This window comes from Callorhinus ursinus, unplaced genomic scaffold (assembly GCF_003265705.2).
Source record: "Callorhinus ursinus isolate GAN/ISIS: 27379988/994484 unplaced genomic scaffold, GSC_fseal_2.0 scaffold49, whole genome shotgun sequence".
Taxonomy (NCBI): domain Eukaryota; kingdom Metazoa; phylum Chordata; class Mammalia; order Carnivora; family Otariidae; genus Callorhinus; species Callorhinus ursinus.
Window position 1 is genome coordinate 6,159,422 of NW_027397111.1, and position 27,595 is coordinate 6,187,016.

A 27,595-nucleotide genomic window follows, 5' to 3' on the forward strand; every position below is an offset into this window, starting at 1 on the left:
ACCCTTGGGCAGCCGGAGTTGGAAAATTCTTTGCTGTGGTGCAAGGGCTGTGCTGTACATCGAAGGAGGTTGAGCAGCAAGCGTCCCTGACCTCTCCCCTCTGGACGCCAGTAGCAGCGTCCCTCCCCTCCATTGTGACAGCCATAGATGTCTCCAGACATTGCATATGCCCCCTGGTTGGCAAAACTGCCCCTCTCTGGGAACCACAGTTCTAAGTCATTTCTTGCTGAAACCTTCCAGGTTCCCCATGACTCAGAAAGCCCAGCCCCCCTGGTACTAAACGTGGGGCATCTTGCAGGAAACGTTGTCCCCTCCTTTGAGTTCAGGCCATTTACCAATTCAGTCCCCTGCCGGCTGGACTTCTGAGGCATCCAAGGGACAACTGGAGAGCATCCTCTGCCGAATCTCTCTCTGATCGCCAGCTTCGTGCTTACTCCCCTCAAGATGCACTTTGGTGTTTGCTTTTCAATAACAAACAACTATCTGTCCCTATTAGGATTTGCCCCAACTCTGGAGCTATACGCAGATCCAACGACAGCCGTACCAGCTAGTAAGTGCACGCGAGGCTCTCAGTCTCCCCCAAGCACTTCCGAAAAGCTAAGTGAACAAAACTGATTTCAGCTATTACCTGGGCAGCCGCTTGTGTCTAGAGAGCCTGCCCTGGAGACCAGAGTCAGGCCCTGATGATAGGGATGAAGGGAGGGGTGGGTGGCCGTAACTGGCTTCCTGGTGGTCCTTGTCAGGCAGCCCACACTCCTGAACCTCAGGAAATCTGGGTCCTGGCAAGCAGGGTGACTAAGCGCTGCACTGTGTCCTGAGGAGAGAGCGTGTGCATTGCACCCAAGGGCATAAACCGCTCCGCGCTTTTTGGAGGGAGACTTGTGTGGCAAGCTGAGGCCCCAGGCTTTTGCATATTCACAGAAACCTTTCTGGAGGTGACGAGTTTTTATTTCTATTTTCAAAGTAGCAAGAGTCGGGAGAGGCCAGTGGAGGAAGCCGAAAAAATGCTCACATTAGTGTGGTTAGAGCCATTATTTCCTGATATGTTAGTTTCCCCAACTTGGCTGTTGGATACTCCAAGACAGGGACCATGGCTCTCTCATCACTGTTATCCTCAGATCTCAACTTAGAGATTGTTGTTGGATGGGTGGATGGATGGATGGTGGATGGATGGATGAGATGCCTAACCGTGTCCGTTCAGCTTCCTAAGCCCCACTGGTCATCGTATTCTCTCCCAAGAGGAGTTGAATAGGCCCCTCTGCCTCTGTGTTCTAGTCACCTTTCTACATTGAAGCTAAGCATTCCACATTCGGCCTAGGCTCAGAATTTTGATCACTATGCTTCTTCACCTCTATTATGGGAAGAATCAGTCATCTTGGTAGGTTAATGCCTAGTTCCATGGATTCACCAAATCTGGTAACTTATAAGATTATCTGAGTGCCTCCTATTCGTCTCTCCAGATCCACTCTCCACCCTTCTCCTTCTGCCTGAGGAGGCTGACTTTATGGCATGTTTCGATGGGCTCCCACGCTCTTTGGCTTCCAGCTGGGTGCTGCCAATGGGCCGATCTAGCAGAAGAATGGAGCGTGGAGGGGAGAGTAAAGTTGTGGTGTTTATTCACCACCGCTCACCATTACCCCCAAACCCCTTCCACCCTGAAGCCTTCTTGCAAGTCAATCCTCTCTCCATAACTTTTCTCTTACAGATTCTCCTAACTGCCATCTTCTCTCATCCCCTTGGGTGTGGGCGTGGTAACAGCTCCATGGTATGATCCTCAGGGAACTGTACAATCCCTGTGGTTCCCTCACATTCTACCCACACCATGGAGAATTGTGCCTTTATTACACCTTCCTTGGATTCCACTACCTTGAGTGAGCCATGTGTTTCCTGTTGGGGCCTTCATTGGTACACTGGCCTGAGGCTCTTATGTCTGAAGGGTGACACTGCCTGCCTCTTCGTGCCCTCCCTGGACCACGAAGGGCCAGGAAGAACATGCCCCCCAAGGACCACCCCTTACCTCCTTCCCTGCACTGCCTTTTTCACCCCACCGTCTCTTTTATGTCTTGCACTCGTGTTTAAAAGTCCTTGTCAACCACCCTCTTCTACTAAAACAAGAAATGCTTCATTTTCTCATTTGGAATGAATCAAAGATATTTACCAGTAAGAATTTTTTAACGTATGAAGATAATAAGAGGGCCCACCCTAACTCTAACCTCAAGCAAAGAAATAGAGTATCCCGATTTGCCCATGGGGCCTAATCATAAGTGGGGGTGTTAATTTCTTTAGTAATATGAAGAGAAAAGCTCACAGACCCTAAGACTTGTCACTCAGAGCAAGGTCAAAGGTCATGTGGCTTTCCTCTAGACCAGGGCCAATAAACTACAGCCCATGCACAGCCCTTATTTTTGTAAATGAAGTATTATCAGAACACAGCCATCCATTTACTGTGTTTAGCTATGTTCATGCTACGATGGCAGAGTTGAGTTTTCAGACTGTATGGCCCTCTGTGCAAGAAAGAGTTAATGCAGCAGGCCTGACTGCTGTCCTTTGAAAGGCCTGCTTACTATGTTGGCCCTTGACAGGCATCTGGGAACTTGGATTTCAGAAGGGTTCCCCCCATTCCCAGATGTATAAGAGTGGCTCACTGTGCCTGACCAGACTGTACAAATACGGTTTATGCTAAACACCTGCTTTGCCCCTGGGAGTTTGGAATGTTGGTATGTACCAGGCAGAGGCTGCCTACATGACCAGCCCTGATAAAAACCCAGCTGAGTCTGTAAGAGCTTTCCCCGTGGGTAACATTCCACCTGTGTTGTCCCAGTTCCTTGCTGGGGGAATTAAGCGCATCCTGTGTGACCACTAGGAGAAGACTCTTGGAAGTTGGCACCTGGTTTCCCCCAGACTTTGCCCTTATGTGCCTTTTCCCTTTGCTGATAGGACTTGTATCCTTTTGCTATAAGAAATCATAACCGTAAGTACAAATATGGGCAGAGTCTTGTGAGTCCTAATGAATCATCAAATCTGGGAGTGGCCTTAGGGACCGCCCAACACACTGCAAAGCCAAAAATATTTGCCACCTGGCCCTTTAAGGAAAAGTTAACCGACCCTTGCTCTACACAGTCTTAGTCTGGATGGAAATTATGAGTTACATGTTTCCTATCACACAGGACTCTCAACTCCCCAAGCCTGGCACAGGTCTTTTGCTCTGTATCTTCAGGCCAAGCACAGTGTCTTACATGAAATATATGGAGGGAGGAAGTCAGCAAACCTACAAGTAATGGATTCAAGCCATGTTTTTTTAAACTATGGATGGTGAAATCAATTTAAACATTTATGACCAATGCTTTTCAGGGAAAGAATAGAATAGAAAATATCATATTGCGTTGCATATGGTGAGACTAAGGTTCGTGTCTTGAAAATTTTGTCTCAGTTATACATGCGGACCAGTGACTATCCCGGATCGTGATGTAAAAGGGCTTTCTTCTTGTCCATTGCAATAGAAAAATCATGTGAAGCCCACTGGATTGTGCTCCCTTTGCCAACTACCCAAGGAGAAGCCCCCCCTGGACCCTCCCCATCTCTTCGGTCATTACACTTAACCACGTTCTTGCCCCACCCTGCAGAACGTGTACTACACAAGCAGTCAGCAGATCCACGTGGGCATCCTGAGCCCCACGGTCGACGACGATGACAACCGGTGCCTGGTGGACGTCAACAGTCGGCCACGGCTCATCGAGTGCAGTTACGCCAAAGCCAAGAGAATGAAGCTCCACTGGCAGTTCTCTCAGGTAACAGCCCCCGAGCCACCGGCAAGAGCAACGGGAATGAAGAGCAGGTGGAAGGTCCACAGGGGCCCCAGAGTGTGGGGGGCAGGGGTCACAGTGACAATAGGGAGGCTGTGACTCAGGGCCAACTCTCAGGATTGACTGGTCTCCTACCATGTGCCAGGGGTTTCACGTCCATTATTAGCTGTCTCCTGATACTGGCTCTAAAGGGGAAATTGTTGTTGTTGTTGTTGTTGTTGTTGTTGTTTTACTATCATTTTATTTAATTTGTAGACATAAGGAAACAGGCTCAGAGGCTGACTTCAGAGATGACTCAGAAGTCATCTGCCCAAAGTCACACAGGAAGGAGCAGGGCTGGGGTTTAGACGTGGGCCGCTCTGACTTTAAACCCTCACCTTTCTTTTCCACACATCCTTTCTCCCGAGATGAAGCCCAGTGTCCCAGCTGTAGACAGTGCTGGGGCGTCTCTGGCCTTGTGCCCCGCTCTGCCTTCCTCCCAGAATGGGCTCCCTCTAGGGGAGGCTTCCTCAAAGGACCTTGTGGATGCAGCATTCCTGTGTTAAGTCTCCATGGGTTCTGAGGCCCGTATTTGACTTCCTGCTCTCCATTGGCCCAGTTATAAGATGAAGCCCAAAGATTAAGATGCCCAGTGGGAGATGGCCCACAGTGACCCCACAGAGGCCTCCCAGCCCCCAGGGCATCCACTAAGTTAGAGCTGGTTTCCCCCCATAGGCAGGGACACCCACCGCCCAGGTGGTGCAGAGGAAGTGCTCAGAATAGGAAGTGAGGAACCCATCACGTTCTAAGGCATCGGGGACTGTACGTGGTGGATGCTTCCAGGGAAGTCAGAAAGGGAATGTCCGTATTCGTGGGACTGAGTGGCAGGACCCCGACCCAAGCCTCCCAGCAAGCTGCTCCTGGCCTGGGAGGAAGCTGACGGGCGCTGGAAGAGGCTTCGTAGTTACTGTCCCTGTGGTGGGGGGGGGGGGGCAGGGAAGAGGGGCCCCAGCCATCACTATATTCTACGGGCACGGGAAACCTTTGGTCTGTGACCTGGGTATCTGCAACCAGAGCACTGAGGTCCTAGATGAGTGGTGAAGGTCAATACCAAGTTCAAAACAAAGTGTTAGATTTAGGGGCTAGCTGGAGAACAGGAGCGAGGGCCTGGACACGGGCCTCGTGACCCCAGGAAAGCAGATGCTAGGGAGCAGCACGGGGAGCCAAATGGGAGCACTTCTGAGGGCAGGTAGGAGATGCATGCTGCCGCTTGGAGTCCTGGCTGGGCCCCCAGTGCTGCGCCAGGCCTGGTGACTCCCGCCCTGCTCCTTCCTGTTCACATGACCTTCGCTGTGAGTTGTAAACTGTAAAGAGCAATAGCCAGCCTTCATAGAGTGCTCACTAAGTGCCAGATTTCGTAAGCCTGGGGCACAAAGCAGCTAAGTTAACCCTCACAACGGCTGCCAGATACCGTCACCCAGCGTTCCACACAAAGCTGTTAAATACCATGCCCAGTGTGGTCCTGGGGGTGACTGTCCACACATTGTTTCAAACTCTCTTTTACTTTCAGTTGGGGCCTGTTGGTAGCGGCACCTGGAAGAAGGTCAGGGTCAGGGCTGAGGTTTGAGAATATGGGGCACAGCTTCCTCGCACCTCCCTCTCTCTTGCTGAAGCCCCTGTTCTCACCCCACAGTCTGCCTCTGTCATGCCCCCGGTCAGCTGTGTAGCCCTGAGGGACATGGGGCGGGGCTACATTTCCCCTCTGGCCTCCTTTACGTGGAGAGGCCAAGAGAGGGCCAGAGGTGTGTGGTCAGGGAGGAAGGCCGGATGCATGCTCCGTGCTCTCCAGAGCGGCTCAGGCTAGATGCGACATTGGCCTGCAGCCTGGAGGCAACAGAGAGGAAGGGACACGTGGGCCCTATGGAGGTGAGTGGGGCTGACTTTGCTGGGGTGAAACGGAGATCGTCCCTCCGGAGGCTCTGTGCAGAGGCTCCCATCAGGCTGCTCTCTGCTGCCTTCAGCCAGGCCTGCTGGGCCCATGAGCTCAGCTTCCCCGCCGGGAACTGGGAAGGAAGCCGCGCAGGAAGGTGGTGGGTGGGGAGCCAGAGCAGGCGGCTGGCTTTTCAGAAGAGGCAGTACTTCACCTTGAAGAATGTGTAGGAGCTTGCTCCATATGAAAACTGGGAAGGGCATTCCGGTGAGAGGGAACAGCAGGCACAAAAGCTGTGGAGCCGCCAACCCCGGCTATGTTCAGGGAGCTGTGGAGAGTCAGGTGTGGCCGGGTCCTGGCGGGCACAGGGGTAGGGGTGGGGGCGGGGTAGCTGCCGATGGGCCTGCAAGAGCAGCTCGGCCTGTGGGAGTGAAAATGTACGGCTGGGGACTGGCCTGTTTAGGTCTGGGCTTTGGAATGCCCCTGTGGCAGAGATTGTGGAGCTGAATGGGAAGGGGGAGATTCTAAAAGGGGAAGAGAGGCAGGAAGAAGAGCTAGCAGGAGGCTGAAATGCAGTGTGAACATTTAGCCGTTCCCTCCTCCCTCTCCTCCAAGAGTGACCTCGGGGTCCTGAGGGCCCTGCTTGGCCACGGAGATCTCCTCTCAGGGCAAGGTCTAAGGCTGCCTCTCGGAGCCCATCTTCTGGTGGTGTGGGGTGGGCAGCTTGACAGGTGTAGCTGGGAGGCCTCTAATGGACAAGCATGCTGCTTCAACTGGCCGGGAGAAGGAGTAGGAGCTTCAGGCAGTTCTGGAATAGCCCCTGGAGGTCGGGGCCCAGCCAGGCAGGTACCTGATGCTCTGGGGACTCTGTGTCACCAGGGTATGTGTGCTCTTGAACTAAAGTGAACTCCCTGGCCCCCCTTTGCAAGCCTTGTTCCTCCGAGGAGCTCTGGAATCACCAGGGAAACAGAGCTCAGTAGAGCCTCAGCCCCACTGCGTCCAGCCTTGTGAAGTGCGGGATTAATAAGCCAAGCAGCTCCATCTCCAAGATGGCAAAACGAGATGAAGTCCACCTGGCCAAGATCACACAGCCTGAGCTAGAGTTCAAATAGGCTGGTTGCATCCGAACCACGCCCCGGCACATCGCCCTTTTTTCCACCCCTCCCAGATGGACATGCCCGAAGGTCTCAGGCTGAGGTGACTCATCTCTATCTCCAGATCCAGAGGTCTTGATGCCCCTGCCTGGCCCTCATCTCCTCTGTCCACCCCTGACTGGGGCAGAGAAAGGAACATACCCCTAAGATAGGCGTCCTCGAGGCAAAGACACCCCCAAATCCAGCACTTTCCTTTCCTCATCTGAGTGCATGGCCTTGAACGGGCAGCCCCACGTGACTCCTACTTGAAAGGACATGGTGACCAACAAAGCAGGCAGTGTTTTGGATGTGGAACCCTGGAGCCTGGGCAGTTTTCAGCCACTTACACATATATCCAGTTAAACTCCCAGGGTGCTTTGGCAGTCACATCTTTGATCCTTCTCCCAAGAAGAACCATTTGGAAACCATATTTTTAAATCCTTAATTTGCAAACCCAGAGCGGCCCTCTCGCTTGATATTTAAGATTAATGTATGTGAAATTTCTGTTTAATGCAAAATAATTGATATTTATCAAGCAACCTGGATTCTGTCCGCAAGCCCTCATTGGTTAGGAACTACTGTTGACAAGGCCAGAGGAGGCTGGAAGCCTCTTACATGATTAAATCATGTGCTTGGGCTAATTCTCTTGCAACAGGTTTTAATCTTTGCAAATTACATAGAGATCCTACCAAGGAGAATGATCTGGTGCAGAAGTTGGGCTGAAAGAAGCTTTTACTGGTGCGTCTCAAATCTCTTTTCCGGTTTCACATTCTGCATTATTTACTCTCCTGAGGGCTGCATTTAAACTCCACAGACACTCAGGCTGGATTAATTTCAAAATAATCTAGTGAAATTCTCCCAGTTTCTCCCACAAAGAAGACAGGCATTTGCATATCTTAGTGTTCCATCTCATACCCTGATTTTCTGTTTAACAAATAAAATGCCTTTCTTCTATCCCCTGCAAGCTCTTCTGAATTTCTGATGCTCGGAATGAATCAGGACAGTGTTTGATACTGACACTGAGCAACCACATTTGATGAAAACATCTCTTGGCAATGCTGATGTACAGGGCTCTGGTGAGCCATTTTCTGATGATGAACATTCTTTCCTTCAGTCACTCATCAAACATTTATTGAGCATGGGGGTTGGGCAGGAGGGATGCAGACATGAAACAGACACGGCCTCTGCCCTGGAGGAGCTCATGAGCACATAAACACGCAACAAAGTGGATGATGAGACCAGAAATGAGGGAGGTATGGTGTGCCGGGACCCCAGCGGGACGGGCTCAGGAATGGTTTCACATTCAAGGCTTGTTTGATCCAGATCTTGAAAGTTGTAGGACAGTTCCCAGGTGTAAATAGGGAGAACATCCCATGCAGAGGCTCAGCCTGGGCAAAGGCAATTAAATCCAGAGCATGTTTGAGGAACAGAAACCCAGTGTTGGTACGGAGGGGGGACTTAGAATTTCCAAAAGAGCATGAGAGAGATCAGACATAAGTGTCAGTTTGGGTGCAGATAATGGTGATCGTTGAAACCCATGCCAACAAATTAGACTTCACCTTAAAAGCAAAGGGAGGGAGCAAGGGAAGTTTTAAGCAGTGAATGGCCATAATGGAGTCTGAATCCCTCTGGTAGTGGAGTGTAAGGGGGACTAAGACAAAAGAGACAGGGAAGCAAGTCAGGGACAGCTCCACAATCCTGTCCCAGCATTCTCATGAGAGATGGGGCAGACTTGGCTGCTTGGGGGGCATGGAGCCACACCACTGTGGGCGGTACTTTGAGACATTGCTGCAGTCTGTTGGAAGTAGTGATGGATGAAATGCAGGGAGTTGTGAGGGGGGATTATTAATCCAGAACCACCCTAGGCTCTGGGTTTGAAGAACAGTCGGTGGGCAGCCAGCATTGTCCCTCTCAAGCCACACACCTGTGTCTAGATGTCCAACATTTCCCACATCAACACGTGATGAAATTTCATGAACACCAGAAGTCATTGTTATTGCCTTCTGCGATTTCTCTAGCTTGTGCTTCCTCCTGGTATAAAGAATGTCCTAAACTGACAACTATAAATTACAGGACTTTCAGTCTGCCGAGAGTATCCCACATACTGAGATTTGGAGGATTCTGGGATTTGGTGATGAAGTGTCCCCTCCCCAATTGAAGGGGAGGGAGTAAGCAGATAGCAGGTCACTACAGAGAACTTTGTGGCAGGACACCTGCCAAGCAACACAAGGGACTGCCTCTCCATGGCAATGAGGTGCCGCTCTTCCCCCACTACCGTTCCTTTGAATAGTGATGCAGATGCTGGCGCCCTCTCTTCAAGATGTTCTCGACGGGATTCTTGCCATAGGAAGGCTGTTATGATGTGTGTCTTCTAAGGTCCAACCTCCTTCAATTCTACCTATTCGAATGCATGGTTGAAGGAATGCAGACTCTTGGACCAGGAAGACCAGGAGCACCTTAGCTCTGCCTTCTAACAGCTGAAGGGCTGCCTTATACACAGGAAAGCAGTCTTGTCCTGTTGGCTCTGAGTGGGGGGACTAGCGAATCCAGGACAATTGATAGAGCAGCTTTCTCGTAGCCAGACTTGTCCAGATATGAAGTTGGCAGCTTGGGGAGGAAGTGGGCTCCGGGGATCACGCAGCAGACCATCTAAGGCTCTACAGCTCTAACTGGATTTAGACTGGATGGCTTTAAGGGCTTGCCAACCCCAGAGTTCTGTAATGCTAAGCTGAAGCTAGACAGTAAGCCCTGAGGAGCACGTTCCCACCTAGAAGCTGCTCTGGGCCCGCCTCAGTAAAAGGCCCCACAAGTTCAAAAATGAGCCGAACTCCTCGTCTGAGGACCATCTTTATCCTACTCTCTGCAATTGGTTTTCCACTATTTCCATGTCCCTCGCTTCCATCAACCACGACACCAGAGGGCAGGGCTGTCTTACAAGTCCAGGGTCTCCAGCACCTAACGGAGAGCCGAGACAGAGGAGCCCCTCCCCAAAGTGCTGTTAATTGAATGAAGGATTTCTTTAAAAAAAAAAATCACAGAGAACACTGTGAATTGTGTAAGACTGATGAATCACAGACCTGTACCTCTGAAACAAATAATACATTACATGTTAAAAAAACAAAAAAAAGTAGGAAGGGAAAAATGAAGGGGGGGAATCGGAGAGGGAGACGAACCATGAGAGACGATGGACTCTGAGAAACACACTGAGGGTTCTAGAGGGGAGGCGGGTGGGGGGATGGTTTAGCCTGGTGATGGGTATTGAGGAGGGCACGTACTGCATGGAGCACTGGGTGTTATAGGCAAACAATGAATCATGGAACACTGCATCAAAAACCAATGATGTAATGTATGATGACTAACATAACATAATAAAATAAAATTTAAAAATTCACAAATATTAACCAGAGGCCTCCTGCATACCAGGTCTTGAGGCAGGTCTGTGGGAAACCCCAAGACGGACAAAATTTTACCAGTGAGGACTCTCCTTGCAGACATGTGTGCACACTGAAAAAGCACATTGCAACCTAATAGTCAAAGGGCCCTGCTTAGTTGGAGAAATCCCTAGCTCCTACAAAGAACACTGTTAGCTGGAGGTGCATCCCAACTGCAAAACACAGACGTGTGTTAAGTGGGGCCCTCAAAATGACAGAATAAATACACACTGCTTCCTACAACTTGAGACTTGAAGGAGGGAGGTGGAAACGCACGCACACTGTGTGGCCCGTAGTACAAATTGGTGTGAATATTTTTTAAAACAGGAGGCTTTGATGAAACGCCAGGATATTCAGACTGTATTGCATGCTGCTCCCAGACTGGGGGGGGGCGGGGGGAGGGTGCGCCATCACACCCTCTGGCTGTTGGGTTCTTTGGGGGAAATGCCAGCAAGACCCCTCTGGGAGGCCAAGTGCAAATAGATCAGCATTCCCATGGTCGGCTGTTCCCACATCTGAGCCCCTGTGCTCACCTCACTCTCTGCGAAGCATTTATGCATTTTCCAAACGAGGAACATCAAGGATAACAACAGAGATGTCCCTTGATGCTAGGAGAGAAGAAACTTTCAAGAGTATGAGGAGACTGCCTGGAAGAGAGCCAAGTGCAGAGCCAACCCTGCCTGTCCAGGATAACTGGCTCTGATTTGTGGGGTCTAATTTGACAATTTGATGCAAGATGAGTAACCCACTCAGAAAAGAACCTATTTGCAGAGCACATTTCCCAGGGAGCACGGCTAATTCAGCCAAAGACTTTCTCCACATGCAAGGAGGAGGAGTCCTTGACTTTCTCCCGCTCTGATCCCCAGTCTCTGTCAAGAAGTCCGACTTCAAGCACCTTTTATACTGAAAAGAAAAGACTATAATCAGGTATTTCGTTATGGCTCCAGAATAAAACACCTTTTCATTTCCATGTCATATGAAGGAGCAAATGTGGAATTGTCCAGCTTTGATGGACTGACAAAGCCTTGTGTGGGCCCTGGAAGTTCATGATTTTCAGTTTATGGCAGCCAGCACACCCCCCTTCCTCCTGCTCATCCCGCAGAGATCAGGAGCCAGGAGCAGGTGGTATGACTCAGGTCTCCACTATTCAGACCCGAGTAAGATTTTTAAATTTATTATCCAACATTTATACGGTGCTTTCTAGGTACCAGATAGTATCGTAACTGCTTTATAATATTATGTAACTCCCCACAACCATGCTAGCGGGTACTTTAATTATCCTTTTACAGATGAGGAAACTGAGGCACAGAGAGATTAAGTCATTGGTCCAAGGACAAATCTAGGAATTCTGCCTCCGGGAGCCATGCTTTAAACCACCATCCCATGGTGCCTTTGTCTTGCCTCTAGAAAACCAATGGAGGGCTGCAATGGGCATTTGGGGCTGGAGTCTCCCTGCCAAGCCAGTCACTGGTGTGTGTGAACTGGCTGGATTCCTGCCGCCTCAGCAAGCTCCCTCCAGCCACCCTGCTATCTCCATAACCCCCCTTCACCTTTTTTTTTGGCACTTGACATTGCCATTACCCCATCTTCGGTCCGGTGGACCTTCACAGCAAATCCCAGGCAGACTCTCACTCAGGCACTGGTGAGTCTCCTTTAAGAAAAATAGATGCTGAAGCACTTATTGGATAAATATAGTGTTGAATATTCATAATACAGAAAGACCACTTTCCTCTACAAAAAGACTTAATCTCAGAGTCTTTTAACTGGTGCTAACATCCCATCCATGCTTTGAAGTCTTTGATTACTAATCATTAACCACTTAACGTGGAAACTCCCAAGCCCACTGTGCTTAAAGCCAAAGACCCACCAGGCCACTTGCCTGTGGAAAATTAATTGGAAAGGACAGTGGAACGGGAGCTCTGAAATAAGCAGAGAAGACTGCGGAATACCGGAGTCCGTCCACACAACCTCCTCTGAACACCTTGGTGGTAAACCTGAGAGCAGCCTGAGCTCAGCCCAGATGCTCCTCAGGCCAGGAGTGCAAGCGACAAGCTGGGCCCAATCCTTCCCTGAGAGAGGGTGACAGCTGGTTTGGGGTTCCCGAACTGGCATCGCCAGCAGCTACAGCACCTGGGAACTTAAAAAGGCCCATCCCGGGGCCCCACGGCAGAGCCAGAAGTGATCCGTAGTAAGTAAGCCCTCCAGGGACTCCGTCTAATCTGTTTACCCAGCCTACACCCCAGGAGGAGCGGGGCTAGTTAGGAAACCTCTAGCTGCCCCAGGCACATAGTTGGGGAAACTGAGGCAGAGAGGGGGTGCCTGTCTGCAGGATCTGGGCTCAGCTCCCCAGTGCCTCAGCCTAAGGGGCTCGTGGACCACGGCTCCCCAGGCCCCACTGTGCACATCGTCAGTGCTCCATGGCAAGACACAAATCCAGAGACGGCTGGGAGCAGAGTCCCACATTCTTTGCTTCCACCCACTCGCCTCTTGTGCCCTTCCTAGTGACTACTCCAGAGAAGCCCAGCAGGAGAAGAACTAGGCTGGGAGCTGGGAACCCACCTCTAGGAATTATTATTATCCTCCTTAATTCTATACATTCAGCTTTTGATTTTTTTAATGCTGTTTCCATATTTAATTCGGTTTCCATTCCAATTAAGCTCTCTGTGTGCTGGAGCATCTCTCCTGCCAGGTTTAATTGCCCTTATTTAAATTCTTTAATTAAAAGTATTGTGTGGTTTCCAGATCCTGTAGTTGTATGTATTACACAAATAACTTAGATGACTGGACTGGTAAACCAAGGGCCTGTGCCTTCCGTGGAGGGCGGGGCTGGCCCCGCAGAGTGGGGGGTCTGGCCCAGGGGCTGCTGATGGGGCCCTAGCTGTGAGGACCAGAGCCTGCACACGGCCTCCCTGCTTCCTTCCTTCCTGCAACCCTCCACGCTCCACACGGCGGCCAGAGCGGCCCGCCTAACACGTCCGTCCAACCCTGCAGTGGCTGGCCCTCGCACCAGATTAAAAGCCAAAGTCCATTCAGTGGCTGTGAGTCCCCCCACAACCTGCCCCTTCCTGGAGGACCTCTCGGGCCTCATCTCTTACTCCCACCCCACGCCCGAGCTGCACCCCGGCCTCTGTGCCATTTGCTAAACTCACCAGGCCTCTGCAGCTGTGGGAGCCTTGCTCTGGGGCACAGGGTCTGTCCCCTCCTCCTTCGTGCCTTCACTCAGCCCTCCCCTTCCCGGTGAGGATCACCCTGACCACTGTCACGGCTGCTGCCTGCTCACCACCACTCCCCAACTCCCTTTCCCAGTTGTCGGAGGCCATGCAGGCTGCTAGAACACAAAGACCGTAAACCGAGAGGCTTGAATGACAAACATTTATTCCTCACAGTTCTGAAGCCTGGGGGCGTCCAAGATCAAGGTGGCAGTGGGTAGTGTGTGCTGAGACCCCCTCTCCCTGGTCTGCACGTGTGCACCTTTCCACCGTGTCCTCACACGCCAGAGGGAGACATCATCTCCCATGTGTCTCTTCTTATAAGGGCACTAATCTAATTCACGAGGGCTCCACCCTCATGACCAAATGACCTCCCAAAGGCCCCACCTCCGAATATCATCACACTGGGGATTAGGGCTTCAACATGGGAATTTTAAGGACTCACATTCAGCCCAGAGCACTGCCTACATTTTTGTGCACGGCTTTGTTGCTTTCTAACACGCCAGGGAATTGACTCTTTGCTCCCCTTTCTGAAATACCATCTCGGTAAAGACAAAGATCTTTTCCTGCTTAGTCACTCATGTATCTTCATGAACTAGAACTGTTCCTGGCACACAGTTGGCTCTCATTAAATCTCAGATGGTTGGATGACTCATGTATCTGCAAAGAGCCCTCAAAGGAACTAGCCCCCCCAGAGCCCCAGAAGCCCATCAAAAATGACCTTCCTCCACCCCAGGCACTGAGCGGTTGAGACCGCTACTTTGAGACGGGCACAGGGTGGGAGAAATGGTGTGGTGGGCCTAGCCACGCGTCCTAGTGACGAGCAGTGAATGGGGCTGCCAGCCTGGCTCCACCACCCACTTGACCGTGTGACCCTCGGCCTGTGTCCCAACCTTTCTGAGCCCCCGTCTCCAATTCTGTGAAGTGGGGATAAGTGCCATCTGCGGCTGTTGGGGCTCTCCTGAGGAATACGTGAGATCGGGCATGTAGGGCATCTGACCCGGCGCACGGCACCTGGGAAATAAGCGCTGACTCTTATCAGCTCCATCTCTAGGCAGAGCCCACAGTCAGAGCTGCAGATAACACCACCAGGCTGCTCCCGAGCGTGCTGAGCTCACCAGGAAGGGATCGAACGGAGGAAAGGAAGGCTCCCTTGCAACTCTGGTGAAGGGAATGGGCCCAGAGAGCGGGCGAGAGCCCGGAGGTTACTGAGTGAGGTAGGCTGAGGGCCGAGAAGGAAGACAGGAGGGAGGCAGCACGCAAAGTGGCCTGCCTCCTCTTTCCACAGCCCGGACGTGTTCCCAAGACACATTCCAGGGCTGCTCAGTGAGGCCTCCAAGCAGGCCTTCCTCTTCTGCTCTAGAAGATTCTCCTCTTGGAGCCCCTAGGGAGGGAGCTTGCCTTGACCGCATACTTCACCCTCCCTGACAGGCCCAGATACTCTCATCACTGAGGCCGCATCTCCTTCACAGCTCTTGGCCTCGCTCTGTTTCTTCCACATCCTGCCCAGAGGCCACATGGGCTGTTTCTGCCCCAGGGTCACCACACTTCCTGTCTTCAGGGTCCTGAGGGCCAGGATGGGGCCTGGGAAATGTCATAGTTGAGTCTCTGAAGGAACACTTTCCTTCTCAGAGATCTCCCTCTCTCTCAGGCTTGGCAAGGTGCCCTGTGGAAGGCGTAGAATGTGCCCGAGTCATGGCAGGAAAGGAGAGGCCGCGGCCTTCTCTGTTTTGGACAGGTTTCTCCAGGTTCAGTGGTCTGAGGGTGGCCGAAGCAGCCCCGCCCCCGAGGAAACACTGAAAAGTCGGGCCTGAGCAGAGCGAGTGGGCACTGGGTCTGGCCCCTGTCCTGCCCGTTGTGCACTTTTTCCAGAGCCCCCATCTGATACCTTGAGCAGCCTCACATCCTCTTGTTGTTTTAGAGCTGATGAAAGGGTTTCCCATGACTCCTTCTGCTCGTCCTCCAGTAATCAGGACAGAAATGATCATCTGGTCCTAGACACCATGGAACCAGGGAGTGGAAAGGCTCACCCACGGCCACCCGCTGACAAGCAGCAAAGAAGCGTCACCGGTCAGCACCCGCCCTGCCCATCTCCCCGCCAGGAGGGCTGGCAGGCATTGTGAATTAAAGCCAGACTGGTCTCACCTGCGCCCTGCCTCAGCTCCATTCCTAGCAACGTAGGCTGAGGCACACCGCCGGCTGGCGGGGATGTCAGCGGGCCAGGGGGGCCGGCCACACATGTGCCAAGGACGCAGCAGTGACGTCACCCAACCCAGGAGTGGGTGGCAGACATGCTCAGGCCAGAGAAACGGAAACCACAGAAACCTGGGCTGGGCTGGGCAGAGCGACGGGCTGGCAATGTCACAGGGGATGTCCCTGGGTCCAGAGGTCCAGCTTTTGAGGGACAAGATGGGGACCCACAGCTTCCAAGGGACAACTTGGGGCTGCCATCCCATCGTCATCCCAGGAGTATGGTGTGGCCACCAAAAGTGCCGATTTGTTGGCTATGTTGAGGGAGCCTGTTGTCCTGTGGAAATGAGGTGGTGGCCCTCTGCTTGACAGTCGGAATAACTGGAGTTGGTCCAAAGGAGGGCAGCCAGGATGGAGAAATTATACAAAATTGTTCCACACGGAACTAGGTCAGTTTAACCTAGAAAAGCATAGAACTCGGGGGACATGGGCCTCGCCTTCCCCTATTGGGAGGGAAAGGGTGGAGAAGCAGGAGCAGACCCAAGTGTGGGAACCTCAGGGGACAGTCTGGGGAGCCTTGCCGGATGCCCCCAAGACAAGGATTTTAGTTCAGTGGGAGAGGAGAACACTCCTGGGCAGAGCAGCTTGGGAAAGAGCGCTGATTCAGGAGGGCTGCGTGCGTCATCCCTGGAGGAAGCCAAGCAGCGCCGGAGGCCCCAGGCTGAAGAAGAGGTCATTCAGGTTGCCGATGAGAGCAGGAGGGTCGGCCTTCAGAGTCTCTTTCACTTGGGGACTCCAGGGTCCTTTCTGAGCCCCTGTCACATGGCCTCTCTTTTCTCCATCCCTGCAAGGCCTCCGCCTGCGGGTGTCTCTCCGGGCTGAGCCTGTGGTCCCCAGATGAGCTCGCTGTTTGGGTTTCCCCTTTGCTCTGTTGTCTGTCCGCTCTTGGGTGCAGTGAGTCACTGCTGGCCTTGGGGCGCAGCAGGAGAGACCTGCTTTCTTCCCTTGAATACTCTGAAAGAGATTTGCTGGGCCATCTCCCACACGCGGGAGGTTGGGATTTCCCTTGCTACTCCCCGACATACATACAGACACACTCTTGCTCCCGTTTGCCATCCAGCTCCTCACTACCTGCTTCCCTCACCCACTGGTCAAGTCCCTTCTGAGGGAGCTACAGCTTTTAGAAAATTTTTTTAATTGAAAAATAACACACATACAAAAAAACCCCACACAAATATAAATGTTCAGCTCAGTGATTTAAAACAAAGCAAACACCTATGTTGCCGGCAGCCAGGTCAGGAAGGAGCGCACTACCAGCACCCCAGAACCCCCTCTTTGGCCTCCTCTCCATCATTTTCCCACTCCCCCCTCCCCAGAGGCCACCCCCATCCTGGCTCTAACACTGGTCCTACGTTGCCTGTTTGGTGTCTGTCAGTGGAATTCTGTGTGTATTCTCTGGCCTCTGGTGCTAACATGCTTATCTGTTAGGTTTCTTCATACTGAGCAGAGCTCTAGTCTGTGTATTTCTGATGCTGTGCAGTATTCCAGCATGTGACTAACCCCGGGTTATTGACCCGTTCTACTACTGATGGACGTCTGGGTTTGCGTCCAGGCTGGAGCTTTTACAAACCATGTTTCAGAAGCACTCGGGTGCTTGTCTTTGGTGCATGCATTTCTGCTAGATACACACCCGGGCGTGGCAGTGTGGGCTCTCGGGGATATGTGTGTCCGGCCACAGTAACTTGTGTCAGCTTCTGAGGTCACTGTGAGAACTGAGTCTCACTGTTCTCTTGACACATGTCATTTGGCACCACAGGGACAGTGGGAGCAGACTGGCGATGCCCCCTTACAGTAGAAGTGTGCAGTCTCCGTCTCTCCCAGCGTGCTGTTCACTGGGGCGGGCGTGGGCTGCGGTCATAAGAGGCAGGGGCCTCCCTCTCCCTGCTGCCAGGCCTGCTCAGGGCCATTCCAGAGTGAGACAGCTGGCACCGCACCCCTGTCCTGTGACCCATCCCCTCTCACCTCTGCCGGTCGTGACAGCCAACATTTACCAATCATCTGTTAGGTACCAGGCTTTTTGCTGGATGTTAAGGGCACAGAAATTGCTAAGGCATAGGGCAGGGGAAAGACAAGGAAACAAGTCATTCCGCCGGCGGTCAGTGGTGCCGAGCTGGAGCAAGCCCGGGGTGAAGAGCACGTAGCCGGCTGCGTGGACTGGAGGAGAGGAGGTGGAGGTGGGGGTGAGGTGGGAGGTGAGAAGGCTTCTGGAGGAGATGGAGCAGGAGCTGAGCCTTGAAACATGACTGTGGCTTGGCCTGACCTTGACCCCCACCACAGGACACAGCTTGCTCAATACCAGGAACCCTGATGTAATGCAAGGAGGTTTAGACAACCACGAGGAGTTTGGTACGGCCGCTTGAAAGTTGTGGGAGCTGAGAGAGGAGATGAAGCCATGAAGGTCTTCGGGGCCGCACTTGGACGTGAGCTCTGTCCTCTAGGCCAAATGTGCATTTTAGAGAGGTCGCTCTTCCCTGCATCTGGAAGTCAGAGGGGGATCAGCAAGGAGGCTGATGCAGGTGTCCAAGTGAGAGAAGACAGTGGCCTGACCCGGGCAGGTGTGATGTGAGAGCCATAAGGACCCCAGCCCATGGTTGTGGGGAACAGCGCCTGGCCCCTAGGCTGGGAGCTATAGGAGCAAACCAGCCTGCCACACCCCAGCCAAGTAGACGGAAGTCGGGCTAGGGTTTCTCCATCCCAACAAAGACCTAGGACCCTGTGAAGCAAACTGACGCACACGTTCAGTGTTAGTGAAGAGACAGACGTATCAGAGGAGGGGAGCCTGGGGCTGCATGGGAAAGCTGGCCCCCCACCCCTCCTGGAGCCTCGCTGGTTCCCAGGCATCAAGACGCACTGATAATCCTGCCCCCCCCCCCAGTCTCTGGGCCCGAGGTCCCCCACATCTCCCCACGTTGCCTCTCTTCCCTCTGACTGCCCTCTCCGCCCTGGCTCCTAGGGAGGCCCCATCCAGAACCGCAAGTCCAAGCGCTGCCTGGAGCTGCAGGAGAACAGCGACTCAGAGTTTGGTTTCCAGCTGGTGTTGCAGAGGTGCTCGGGCCAGCACTGGAGCATCACCAACGTCCTGAGGAGCCTGGCGTCCTGACCCCGCAGGGAGCCGCCCCCGCCCGTCCCTTTGCTACTGTGTAGCACCTGCTGCCTGCTGTCCATGTGGGGTTGTTTGGAGTCGGGGGGAACCGGGTTAGTGGGAGCCCCCCCAGAAAAGAGCTTTTTATTTCCTATGCGATTTTCATGGAGTTTATAGAAAGGTGCCGAATGGTGGGTGATGGTGTAATATCATAAACTATTTTGCAACTGTAAATAGGGGACAAATGGAAAATATTTATAACTGACAATAAAACACTATTGATTAAGAAAAGGGTTTCTGCGGTCACTTGGGGCTCAGTGCAGATTCCTGCCTGGTTCCTCGGAACTTGGAGTTCGTGTCCCTGTTTGCTTTTCCTGCTCCTCGTCCTTGAGAAAGGAGGCTCGAAGCCCCCGCCAACAGTGGGAGCTTGTGCACACCGCCAGCTTTCTCCCTTAGGCCCAGGGTGCCAAGAAGGGCACTCTGACCTTCCGGGTTCCTTCTGCCTCCACTACAGCACCTGCGTCCTCTGGAGAAAGCATCCCTGGAGAGGGTGGTGTTGCTCGCTGGCCACTGGGCCATCCGCTGCAGGGCTTCAGGCTTCAAGCTCTGCTGCCCTCCCCTGATGTCACCTCCCTCACCTCCCAAAGCGGTCCCCTGCTCAGGCCCCCAGCAATGACCCTCACCTACAGACGCCCCCAGCCAGTGGCTCCTTCCAGGAGTCACCCTATATTTGTTTCCGGGGGCTGTCATATCAAAGGGCCACAGACTGGGTGGCTTCGACAACAGAAGTTCATTCTGTCCTGGTTCTGGAGGCTGGGAGTCCGGAGTCAAGGCAAGGGTGGAGTTGGGTCCTTCTGAGTGCCATGAGACAACATCTGGTTGAGGTCTCTCTCCTGGCTCCTGGTGGCCTCAGACGTTCCTCGGCTGCAGGTGGCCATGTGCCTCCTGTGTCTTCATGTCTTCTTCCCTTTGTGTGTATCTGCCTCACGGTCCACGTTTCCTGTGTTTATAAGGACACCAGTTATACTGGAGTATGGCCCACCGTTGTGACCTCATTTAAGTGGATCACCTCTGTAAAGACTATGTTTCCAAATCAGGTCACATTCTGAGGCACTGAGCGGTAAGGGCTTCTGAGCTTTTGGGAGGACACAGTTGAACCCATAACACACGGCTTATTCAGCTATGGCTCCAAGTCATCCCTCTGGGCCCAGCCTCAGGAGACCAGTGACCCTCCGAGTAGAACGGTCTTTCTTGGAGCCTGTTACCCAATCTTCTGTCCCTCCAATAGCTTCCCAGTCCCAAGACGCTTTCCTCGGGTTGGGGGTTCCTGTGTTTAGTTAGAACGACACCCCCAGCACCACCCCCAGCACCACCTCCAACCCTCTGGCTCAAAGCAGAGCAACAGTGAATGATGGGTTGTAAGACTCAGGGGAGGAAACGCTTCCTGGACAACTTTCAGCCCCACTCACCCCCTCAAGCTTTCTGGGACCTCTTTCCCAAGGGGCCTGCAGCCCCTGCACCTGCCTATTTGGGCTCAGTGATCTATAGCTGAACACCGAGTGAACACAGAGACACCTCCTGTGCCTGTGGGACCCCCAGGGGAGAGGGGCCTCCTGTCTCGGCCACCCGGCACCCCGAGAATCCCATCCGGCACAGGTTTCACCCCGGAGGGGCCACGAGGCCTCCCCAGGCCACCACCATAGCCTCCCCTTCGGGCTTATCTTTAACTCCCACCACAGAACAGAGGGTTCCTACCCTCCGGGAGGTGGACACAGGAAGCAGGACCCTCAAGAGGGAGTTTTAGGCACTGCCTTTGCCATGCTCGCGAAGCGGGGGCTCCCACACCACTACCCCCTACTGACTCCTCATTCAGACAGACGCCTCCCCGGCGCGGCCACCCACCCCCACCGTGCTTCTAAAGTCACCACCTACCAGAGGTCCCCTCGTCTCGGCCCCTGGCTCTCAACCCCTGGCTCCACCTGCAACTCCCGAGTCAGAAACAGTCAGGGTTTTAAGAAGCGGTCCGGGTAATTCTGATTCCCTGCTGAAAGCTGAGAGCCCTGCTTGGCACCAGCCTGGGTCAGGTCCCACGTGCCCTCCTTCCTGCACTCACCCCGGCCTCCTGCTACACACTGCGGCCCCTACTTCCTGCCCCAATCCCGAACACCCCGCGTCCCCCCCCGCAACACACCCCTCCGCTGCCTGCGCCCCGCCCCTGCTGTAGGGCAGAAGGCCCAAGAGCGTGGCCTCCGAGTCAGACAGTCCCCATTACTGGCTGGATGGTCTCGGGCGGCTACATAACCTCTCCCTGTCTGTGTGTCCTCTCCTTGAAAAACTAGGAATATCTTCTATGGGGTTTGTTGTGAAAATGCAACGAGTAAACGGATGTAAAGCTGTGGGACGGTGACAGGGAGAGAGTAAGTGCTATAAGGTCTTAGGTGTCAGTATCTTACCCGCTGGCGTCCTGACACCCCGGTGCTCTCCGCGAGATCCGCAGCTGTGTACCTGTCTACAGCCACGCCTGGCCACGCCTGTCCACATCCGTAGCCCAGCGAACCTGTCCCACCTCCCCTGCCTGCATCGCCTGCCTGGAGGCGCTTGTCCTCATACTCATTGCTACCTAAACCCACACTTTTCCACACTCCACACATCCTTGTCCCCTATCGAAGGCATCCTGCCCTTATCCACTCCCAGCGTCTGCACCCGGAGAGGCAAACCCCAAAATAGCGCTCTCCCCTTTGAGTTAATCTGGGGGCAGTTAAAATGGGGGGACCGGGGGCAGCTCCTTCCTCAGACACCAACTTGCCATCTCCCTGAGCCCAGATGCGCAGGCCCTCGCGGGAGAATTGGCTCTGAGAGGCTCCCCGGGGGCCCTGGCCTCCTGAGAGTGGGGACCACAGGGCCAGTCCAGGCTCAGTTACATCCAGCAGGATAAGGGCGAGACAGCCAAGGCCGCGAGTCTCCAAAGCAGAGGGGCCGGTGAGTGTGGGGAAATGGCTGGAGGGGAGAGCAGAGAGGAAGGAGGCCAAGGGCACTCGGCCACATCCAGCCTCCCATCGTCCCAGCTTCAGCCTCTCCCTGCCGCTGCTGCGAGCTAATTAGCAGCTGTTGGGGGCTCTCTGAACACCCTGGAGTGAGATCATTGTTTTTCTTAATGATTTGCACGTTCAACAACTTGGTTTCCTGTTTCCACCGCCTTCCCTGATACCAGAAAGGGCTCTTTTAGCTCGTGCCTAAGATGCCCCTGGACAGCCAGCCCTGCTGGAGGCGGCCCACAGCCTGGGTCCACAGCTCAGCCCCAGCCCCCACCTGTCCTTGCGCCTGGGCCCATCCTCTCTGAGTAGTGAAGGGAGAAGATGAGCCCCTCGCTCACCACTGGAAGACACACGACTGCTCGCAGAGACAATGGCAGAAGCCGTCAGTGACCTGGCCGTATATCCTGGTTGGCCGCCAGCAGTCACAGACCTACAGCCCCTGCAGCTTCCTGTGTCTCTGCCTGAGGCCCTTCCCTGGTCGTAGGCACATGCTCGGGCCTGTGCGTTCGGGCCTCAGGAACAAGCCCCAGTCAGTGAGGGATGGGCCTCCTCACCCTTCAGGGGGCACAAATGTGAGGCCTGTTCCCCCAGTGGCTCAATGGGCCCCCCATGGGACTGAGCCCCAATGGCCCACTTTAATGGGCTCTGTACCAGTGTTCTTCCCTCCCTGTCTCATCCCCTCCCTCCCTCTGCGCATGCCCCAGTCACCTGCCAATCTCCAGGTCTGCTACCGGCGAAGCTGCTCACGGCGAAGCTGCTCACGGCCACCCCTGCATAATGGTCCCATGCCCATGACACTGGGCCACCCAGACACCAGGTGTGGATAGCCAAATCCACACCTCTACCCTTACCTCTCCTCTGAGCTCCCAGCCCAGCATCCCACTGCTGACGGGCCCTGGGCATCTGGGTGGGTGTACCTCAGACAACGCTGATGTGACATGCCGACCCACCGCTCCTCTCCCCAGGCCCGCTCCAGTGACCACCCCACCCTCCCGCAGGTGCTCACGCCAGAGACCTCCTTCCGTCCCTCACACCGCCCTCCTCTCTCCCATATTTTGTTGCTTCATTGCTCGCATGGACCCTGCCTCCCCACCTCCTGTCTCCCCCCATCTCATCAGCCCTCCAACCTGCAATAGTCAGACTGGTCTTTCTGAAATGCAACGGGATCCGTTTTTCTCCTGGCCTCACAAAAGATGGCAAATGACTAACTCAGGCACCAGCCTCAGACTCTCCTCCTTCAGTGAGTCCAGAAGCTGGGTGTCGGAAGCATCCAGATCAGGGGCCCTAAGCCCAGGGGTGGGCTATGGGTACAAGAGGGCCTGGCTTACTGGCTGTCACATGCTCTGGACACCTGTAGCCCCAACTCCCCCCCCCCCCCGGATGTTGGTGTCCTGTGCCTTCTTTCCTTTCACAAAGTTTTTCTTGGGGAGGGGGTGGGGGGAGGACCAGTTTTCCAGAGCTGCTATACCACAGCACCACACACTGGGTGGCTCAAACAACAGAAATGTGTTGTCTCTCAGTTCTATAGTCCAGAAGTCCAAGATCAAGGTGTCGGCAGAGTTGGTTCCTGTGAGGGCTGGGAGAGAAGGTTGTGTCTAGGCCTCTCTCCCTGGCTTATAAATAGCCATTTTCTCCCTGTGCCTTCCCTCTGTGTGTGTCTCTATTTCCAAATTTCTCCTCTTGAAGGAACACCAGCCATATTGGATTGGGGTCCATCCTAACGACCTCATCTTAATTTCATTACTTCTCTAAAGACCCTATCTCTAAATGAGGTCCCATTCTGAGGGGACTTCTGGAACTTCAACATAATGGATTTTGGGGGGAAACACAACTCAAACCTAACAGGGGAGCAGAAGAAGGGCGGTGAAGTGCAGACCCCAGGCTCCAGGAGGCTGCCTACATTCCTGCCCACCTTGCCTGGCAGGTCCTGCCTGTTGGGGGCAGCCCCAGAGTCCTGGTCTCCACAGGAAAGGAGTGGGCACTGAGCAGGTGAGAGGGAATTTGTGCACACGGACCAGAGGAGATGCTCATCCCTGCCCTCTGTGTCCACACCCCTTTTGAGGAAAACTGTCCTAGCCCCAGCCGTGACCCTGTTTGTACCATGACCATGCTCTCTCCCTCCATAGGCATTCAAGCTGACCCCAGGGCAGGTGTCCATAGGCCGGCCAGTAATCGATGACTGACACTGAAAGAGGAACTGGGTCAATCAAATTCTGCCGGGAAATTTGCACGATGACACGTCAAACAGTTAGTGAAGAAGGCCAGGAGCCACAACCATACATAGAGACATGCCATGGGCCCGATCAGGGGCCCAGAAGGACCAACCATGCCACAGCCTTGTGCGTGCCGAGGTCACAAGCGGGGAGCCCCAGCTGAGCTGGGCAGAGAAAGGAGCTGACGAGCGGGGGCAGCAGACCCCGGTGAGGAAGCCGGAGCACGTGGCCGTGACACAGACGGAGACCACAGCCAGCCCCCGCACTTCCACTTCATCCCGGACCCCGCCCGTACACCTGCCCAGCCTTCCTGTCCCAGCCTTGGCTGAGCGGGCCCCTGTTCTTTACTGCAAAGTCTGACCTGAGCAGGATCTAAAGACTTGAGACGCCGGGACCTACTCACGGCCAGGCCCTCCCCCGCGTGTGAACACACACACAATCCCTACAGCTGCTGTGTCCACGTGCAACCGAGGGCCATGTATCTACAGCCTCCGTGCAAACACAGGCCCGGGCTGACCCAGCCACTCACATGCGCGTGCGTGTGCACACACATGCAGTAGTCACGTAGATACAGGCATCGATAGGCACACGCACACACGCGCGCGCACACGCTGACCCCAAAGAGAAAAGCCATTTCGGCCCACTCCGTGAAGATCTTTTTTATAACCCTCAGGCTGTTGTCACTATCATTTAACATGGTCCTATCATTTAACATGGTCCTCGCGAAGCAGAGAAAATCCCAGTTCTTTTGCCTCCCAGAAGAATTCTTCTCATGCCAGGTGAGAGATACAAGGTAGTTCTGAGGCAAGATGGAGAGATCTCTGGCCTCCAAAGTCCATGTTTGTTTGCTTTCTTCATGATCCCAACAGTCTAAATAAAGCCCAGGAAAGCAAACCCAGACAGAGCCCCCCAAAAATGTATCCTCCCTCAGCCATGCTCCTGCCTTCAGCGCCAAAGAAGAGGGAGGGGAATGCGGTCAACACCTCGGCCCACAACCAGCTCCTGACCCCACAAGACCCTCAGGTCCTGCCCCCGGGGGCCGCGGGCCTCAGCCCATCTCTCTCCACCTACGGACAGGATCTTTGTCCTTCCTTGGTGTTTGACTAACATGACTAGCTAGAAAGGGCCTAGGGGGCATTAGCCCTAATATGGGTAAGTTTTCCAATTACACAGTGTAGCCACACCTGGGAGCCAGACTTTTTAAAGACTGTCACCGCATAACGCCTATCTCGGTTCAAGCTCCCTTTTGCTGCTCCCAGGGGAGGGCGACCCACCCATGGTCTCCCCAGGGGAGAACTTGTGGCCAGAGCTGGCTTCACCGGTGTGTGGCGTGGGACCTCGAGCTCAGAGTCCCCACCCCAGCTTACTGTCATGCTCTGGTGTCTTGAAGTTCTTAATTTCTGAACAAGGGGCCCCGTATTTTTATTTTGTACTGGGCCCAGCAAATTATACAGCAGATCCTGCCTGTGACACGATTTGTTTTTTTTTTAGAAAACACCAAGAATCTAGCCCATGACACAGAACCTTTTCCCAGGAGGAGCTGCCCCGGTGAGAGAAGCACGGAGCCGGGAGCCAGGAGGTCTAGATCCCGGGGCCCCTCTCTGCTCCAGCCCTCCTCTTGGAGGGACCGGCTCCGGCCGCTGCCACCCTCATAGCAGCCCCTAGGGGAGCGCTGTGCTCCCTTCATGCTCCACAGTGTGGCCCCAGCTCCCAACCCTGGGCTCCTTGCTGAGACTCCCCAGGATTTCCAAGCGGGGTTGAACTGCTAACGGGGGCTCCAAGGAAATGATCCCCAAACCAAGAAGTAGCATGCGAGTTCTTTTCGCCCAATACTTTCTGCTCCCCTACGATGTTCTACTCACACTTTTCATCAGGCCTGCTCCATCTTCAGTTCCTGACGATGAAAATGCCCCTGGCACAAGCTGCCCCCTTCCCCCGTAGGACAAAAAGGACCCTTCTGTACTCAGTATACAAGTCAGGACCTTAGCGGAGACAGATGGTGCCCTCGGGGTTAACTGAAGAGCATTTAAGGAAAGTGACCCCAGTCCTTCAGAGCTGTGGGCAGGGCTGGGGGCAGCACCCAAAGACAGCCAAAGCGGAAGCTGTTCCTACTCTAATGGCTACAGGGACAAAGAGCAGGGTGCTTCCAAAGCTCACAGACGCTGCCGCAGCCATGGATGTGGGCTGCCCAGCACGATCGGCGTCCACTAAAGGAGGAAGCCCCACTGGAGGGCCCACAGCCCAGCAGGGAGGGAGCCTCTGGAGGGTGGGGGGAGGCTTGGGGAAAATACCTCTACTTCCCTTTCCTCCTGCTGTCAGATGTTCTACCAGAGCCTCCCATTGGCCGAACCCAAGTGGAGGCAGAGGGCAGAGGATCCTTGGATGCAGTCCGCACAGCAGGCCAGAGAAGAGCCGAAAATGAGAATAACCAGCACACCCACGCTCAGCCTCCCCAGGGTCTAGAGGCTTCTGGCTGCCTACTGCCCTTCTCATCTCCCCAGCTCACATCCTGCCCCCCGTCTCCGAATGCTCCCTGCACTGCCACTGACCACACCTCGTACGTCCCCTCTTCATCACTCCTTCGCTGATGTGGAAGAGAAGGGCGAGAAGTCTCCCCACTTACAGCTTGAGCCCCTCAAGGTTGTCGTCAACCTTGCCTCCTCCTGTCCGGTTCCGGGGTTATCAAAACTCGGGCCCACCTCAACAGCCTCACTGCCCCCCGACCAGCATGTGGGGGCTACAGTTGGCCTCATGCCCCAGAAGAGCTAGGATGGTCCTTGACCTTGTAGCATTGGACTAGCAAACAGATCCCATCCCTCCGAGGGCATGTGGTTGGTCATGGCTCCTGGAGTGACATGTTGGGAAAGATTCTGGCTCTGGCTTCTTCCACAGAACAGGGTACCAGAGAGGGTGGGCAGGTGAGAGGCGAAGCATGCGTGTGTGCTCCATATTTGTCCTTTCTGTCCGCCCCTCCACCCACTGCACTGTGCCACTCCAGAAGGCTGACTCCCAGCTGGGGCTCAGTCTCTCCATGAGCCTCAGCCCACTGGCTGGGGTGTTGCGGCCGAGAGGCCACCTACTCATCCGTGCTGTGCTCTGCCCCACAAACCCAAACCCCTGCTCATTGCTGTCCCCTGCCCAAACCACGTGGACCCTCCAGCTGCACTGTGGCATTGGCCTTTGCTGGAGGCACACTTTCCTCAGCCCTTCCCCTTTGGGGCTCTGGCCCCCTCCCCCACCCTGCCAGGGAAGGGGCCTGACGTTCAGCGTGTCTGCTCACCTCCACCACGCCTGGACCATGCCTGGTGTCTGGGGGAAAGTCACAGGCCAGGAAGGTCCTAAAAATGATCATCATAATAATAAGTATTTCATTATTTCTATGGCCAGGCACTGAGGTAAGTACTTTCCACTTATTTTCTCATTAACATTCATTATAATCTTATCAAGCAGTGCTGTTGTGATCACCCCCAGGAAGGAAGGAAGGAAGGAAGGAAGGAAGGAAGGAAGGAAGGAAGGAAAGAAGGAAGGAA

The 27,595-nt window shown here is 54.1% G+C and overlaps 1 protein-coding gene across 3 annotated transcripts in view; it reads left to right on the plus strand.

Annotated features, from left to right (window-relative positions):
- Positions 1-24,499, plus strand: part of GALNT18 (polypeptide N-acetylgalactosaminyltransferase 18) — a 356,353-nt gene extending 331,854 nt beyond the window's left edge. For 2 of the 3 annotated variants that reach the window (XM_025848485.2, XM_025848484.2), the window contains 2 exons: positions 3,624-3,788; positions 18,689-19,108. In XM_025848485.2, coding sequence (XP_025704270.1) covers positions 3,624-3,788; positions 18,689-18,835 — 312 coding nt within the window. In that variant the 3' untranslated portion in view covers positions 18,836-19,108. Of the gene's footprint in view, positions 1-3,623; positions 3,789-18,688; positions 19,109-23,978 lie in introns of those variants that run through there. The other variant, XM_073882914.1, reaches the window with a different exon arrangement.
- Positions 24,500-27,595: the final 3,096 nt, after the last annotated feature.